General features: G+C 36.4%; 1 protein-coding gene across 1 annotated transcript in view; it reads left to right on the forward strand.

The window, feature by feature from the left end:
* The window catches only part of LOC105061486 (heat shock protein 90-6, mitochondrial), a 12,925-nt gene extending 9,275 nt beyond the window's left edge, over positions 1-3,650 (forward strand). The window contains exons 16-20 of the mRNA XM_010945548.4: positions 103-205; positions 1,493-1,667; positions 1,758-1,863; positions 2,210-2,299; positions 3,149-3,650. Coding sequence (XP_010943850.1) covers positions 103-205; positions 1,493-1,667; positions 1,758-1,863; positions 2,210-2,299; positions 3,149-3,334 — 660 coding nt within the window. The 3' untranslated portion in view covers positions 3,335-3,650. The remainder of the gene's footprint in view (positions 1-102; positions 206-1,492; positions 1,668-1,757; positions 1,864-2,209; positions 2,300-3,148) is intronic.
* Positions 3,651-4,329: the final 679 nt, after the last annotated feature.

Here is a 4,329-nt window from a genome sequence, read left to right on the forward strand (position 1 = left end):
TATGAATTAATCATGATTGACTATATGGCATGATTTTCATCAGTTTTCATTACAACTATTAGGGTGGTGTTCTTTATTAACCTTTGTTTTCTTTTGTTGCAGGTGCTATTTCTAGTTGATCCCATGGATGAAGTTGCCATCCAAAACCTAAAGTCCTATAAGGAGAAGAACTTTGTTGATATCAGCAAGGAAGATTTAGACCTTGGTGAGTTATTACTTTTTCACTTTTCATTTATAATCAAGTATGGATAATTTTCCTTTTAGTTAGTGTAGCTCTCCTGTACAAACTACATAGCCACGTCAACGGTTAATTCTTATGGTGTTTCTTTCAGAATGAAAACAGCGAATGGAATCTATAGTGCCAACTTGAGTTTCATCTTCATTATATGAAGGGAGTTTTGAATTTTGGACATGTCAGGTTCCATCTACAAAATTTTTTGACAAAGATGTCCTTCAATTCATCTAAAAAGCACCCTCACTTGACGAGGGGGAAAAGAAAAAGGAAAAACAAAGGCCTGAAATCTCCGAACCTCTTTTCAATTTGTCCCAAAAGGGAAACAAATCCTTAAATCTCTTGTTAATGGGGCCTCTTTGTTCCCATCCAAATTCAAACTTATATTTTGAATCTTGTCATCCTAGCTTTTTTACTTTTTCCCAAAACATAGTCTAGATATTTAGACAATGAATCTTTACCAATAACGCCATGGCCCTCGAGCCTAGTTGAAGATTAGATTCTATACCATCACAATACTCAGCTTAGAATTTGCCATTCTCATTCTTAGTTCTCTGTTTACTTTTCTTTCATGCACTTTTATCAAGTTATTCTATTTTTAGTTTTCTATCTTTGCATTTTAAGCATATTTTATTATTTTATTCTGTTTCCTATATTCGTTTTTGCGTATCTTGCTTATTAGTATTTATCCTCTGCATATATTTTTAATGCTGGTTGCTAGTGTTTATTTTTCAAGCAGAGAATTCAAACTTCAATGTGCTGCCACCTGCCTATTATGTTGCATGGTCTCCATTGACTTGGTTTCATCTCATTGTAGGGAGTGTGTGTTTGCATGCTGAGTACCTGAACTTTAGTTCTAAGCATTTCAGTTCTGATAACTTAAAAGTTCTGCTGTTTGTTTTGGAGAGTCGGTGAATAGGAAGTAAAACTTTGGGCATTAAAATTATCATTAAATTATTATTAATGATGATTATTATTTAATTATAAATTGTCCATTTGTAAGAGGGGAATGAATGGAAGGGCATTAAAGCAGCATTTTTTGCCTGCTTTCCCAGATGGAACTTGACTTCGGAGTCCCTCAGGCTGAAGTCAAGTTTGGCAATTTTGCTGCAATGGGAAACCAAGTTCCTTAGTAAAGCTGTAAAGGCATCTTTATCTAGGGGAGACCGGAAAGATTTTGTGCTGAGTGTTACTTCATTTAATTTTTTTAATTGTTATGTTAATTCTGATGTGGTATCTGTTATAATTGATGATTGCCAGGTGATAAGAATGAGGAGAAGGAGAAAGAAATTAAGCAAGAATTTGCTCAGACCTGTGATTGGATCAAGAAGAGATTGGGAGACAAGGTTGCTCGTGTTGACATTTCTAGCCGCCTTAGCAGCTCTCCATGTGTTCTTGTTTCCGGGAAGTTTGGCTGGTCTGCTAATATGGAGAGGCAAGTCTTTGATAACAATTCGGTTCCTCATGACAAAAAGCATTATCCAAACACGTAATGTAAGGATTTTATGTTTTTGGTCTACTGCAGGTTAATGAGGTCACAGACCCTGGGAGATGTCTCAAGCTTGGAGTTCATGCGTTCAAGAAGAGTATTTGAAATTAATCCAGAACACCCTATCATCAAGAACTTGAGTGTAAGTCAGTCATTATTTGCATCTGACGTTCTCATTTTCTACCAGCTTTGAGGCTTGAGTATTTTATTGTGCTCATATGATTGGAATATATGTGGAAATGAAAAGAAATATTATAAAGTCAACTCAACCAAAACGGGACATCTGAATTGATTTTCACCATAACATGAACAATTTAGGTCCTTTAACAGCCACGTATGGTATTAAGTATATATAATGGTTGCACCTATAGATATGGCCAAAACCATTTTGAGAAGCTTTTAATTAAATCAGCGAAGCCAGTGAATTTGTTGACAACTGAAAATTTAGATCCTCAAACCCACAATTTGTTTTTTCTGTGAAAATGCAGGCTGCATCCAGGACTTCCCCTGATGATCCTGAGGCTTTGAGGGCTATTGATCTTTTATTTGATACGGCTCTGATTTCTAGTGGTTTCACTGTAAGTATTTATTTTCCATCAAGCCTATAATTCAAATACTAAAAACTAAGTTTATATTTTTGTGATTATGTACTCATTTTATCTCCCACTAGAGTAAAATGCCTGCATTACACGTGTTTATCCATGGTTCTTATGGATAATCAGCTCTGACTAGCCAATTATGCTATGTAGTATCTTGCTGACAACTCTTTGTGAACACAAGTTTTTGTCTTTCAGTTAAGGGTTAACTCTGCTCTTTGGTGGGAAAATGAACATTCCACTTGACTGGAAAATTGGTCATGTGACCTTAGAAATTGCACAAATGGCTTAATTTGAATAGGAACTCTCTGGTATAGATAGTTATCTGTGTTAAGCTCTGCGTGGTTTCCATTCCCTAGGACAGAAGCTTAACTAGGAACCAACCTTTCAGTCGAGGAGGCACATGACTCATGTAGCTTGATCGTAATTGAAGTTTTTTGGGGTTTATGTTCCCATAAATCTCGAAAGTCACATATAACCGTCTGAGTTCTTAGGATATATACCCCCTGTACAATCTTTTCTCTCTGCTATTCAAGATTCATGCAAATTGCTGGTCATGGTTTAGTGTAAAATATAACTGCTTAAATTTCTCAGGCCCAGGTTGTTAAATTGCAGTGGGCTTCCTCTCCATTTCTTAGTAGTTTATATTATATTTTTCTCACATTTTTATTTTTTTAAAAAATAACTGGAAATTCAACTGAGTTATGTATTGCCGTTATGCACACTGGACACATTTGTTCTGATTAGTACTTGTCATCCAATGAGACCTTTTTCTGAGTCCCCTAAGCTCTTGGTTGTTGCACTTTTAACCTTGTTCATGTGCTATTGCAGCCAGATAACCCATCAGAACTCGGTGGGAAGATATATGAAATGATGGGGTCAGCTCTTGCTGGCAAATGGAGGTATGCAACCCCTGAGGTGCAGCATGTGCCACCAAGCCAGTCTGCCGGACCTCAAAACCCTGAGGCATTTGAAGCTGAGGTTGTGCAACCGGTTGAAGCTGGCGGTCAGAAATGAGAATACTTCATTTTGATAAATTTTCCATGTTAGAGTTGGTACATAGATAGGTGGGCTCTAATCAAAGAAGCTAAGCATGAAATAGAACAGAACTGAACATTTTGGTGTCAGGCATTTATTTCGGTGGTTTGGGTCATCAATGAAACTTGATGATCTTTCTTCCTGTTCTCGAAAATTTTTAATGATTGAGTGCATTTGTATCATTTACAAGGAGAAGTTAAACAGAAGTTGGCAATGGTACCTGAAATATTCTTGGAAAGGAAACCAAGGTGAAAGGATTGATAGTAATGGCAAATTAATGTTTTAAATGCAGAAATGTGTTATCATTTAAAAAGCAATGAGGATCATAACCCGGTCAACTGGTAAATTGTCATGGTTCTATTTTTCATTCCAAGTTTTTCTTCTTTCTTAAGCCACTAATGTTCGCTTACAATAAAGAGTTGAAGTTGCAATGCCTCAAAAAGTTGTTGCATGTTGTGGAGTTTTCTAATTCCTCTACTCTGGAATGTTAATAGTTGCCATAAGATACTTGGATACTGCGTTCTTTTACTAAATTAACTGTTCTGTAAGTCTTCCTTGGCTATTAGAAGGCATTTAAATCCGCAGATTCTGCACTAATAGTTGCTATTAGTGCAGAGATTAGATCACTCTTTTCTTATGGTGCCTTGAGATACTTGGATACCGTGTTCTTTACAAAATCTAAAACTGTTTTGTAAGTTTTTTCCTTGGCTATCATAACATCTAAATTGTTTGTTTTGTTACCTCCTTCCAATATCAGAAGCTTCTGCTCTAACAGTTGCTGAGGTTGGGTCACTCTTTCCTATGATCTTGATTTATGTTAATTAAGATGTTCAAGTAATTTTCAAGTGCCCCTGATCAAACTGTAGAAATTGGACCAGCTAGTTGGGTTGGGGGCCATATGTTTTTTAATTGATTTGGTCAGCATGACTAGGATGCACTTTGGCCCTACGTGATTCTTGGAGTACTTTAGCCGA

The sequence above is a fragment of the Elaeis guineensis genome, chromosome 15 (assembly GCF_000442705.2).
Source record: "Elaeis guineensis isolate ETL-2024a chromosome 15, EG11, whole genome shotgun sequence".
NCBI lineage: Eukaryota > Viridiplantae > Streptophyta > Magnoliopsida > Arecales > Arecaceae > Elaeis > Elaeis guineensis.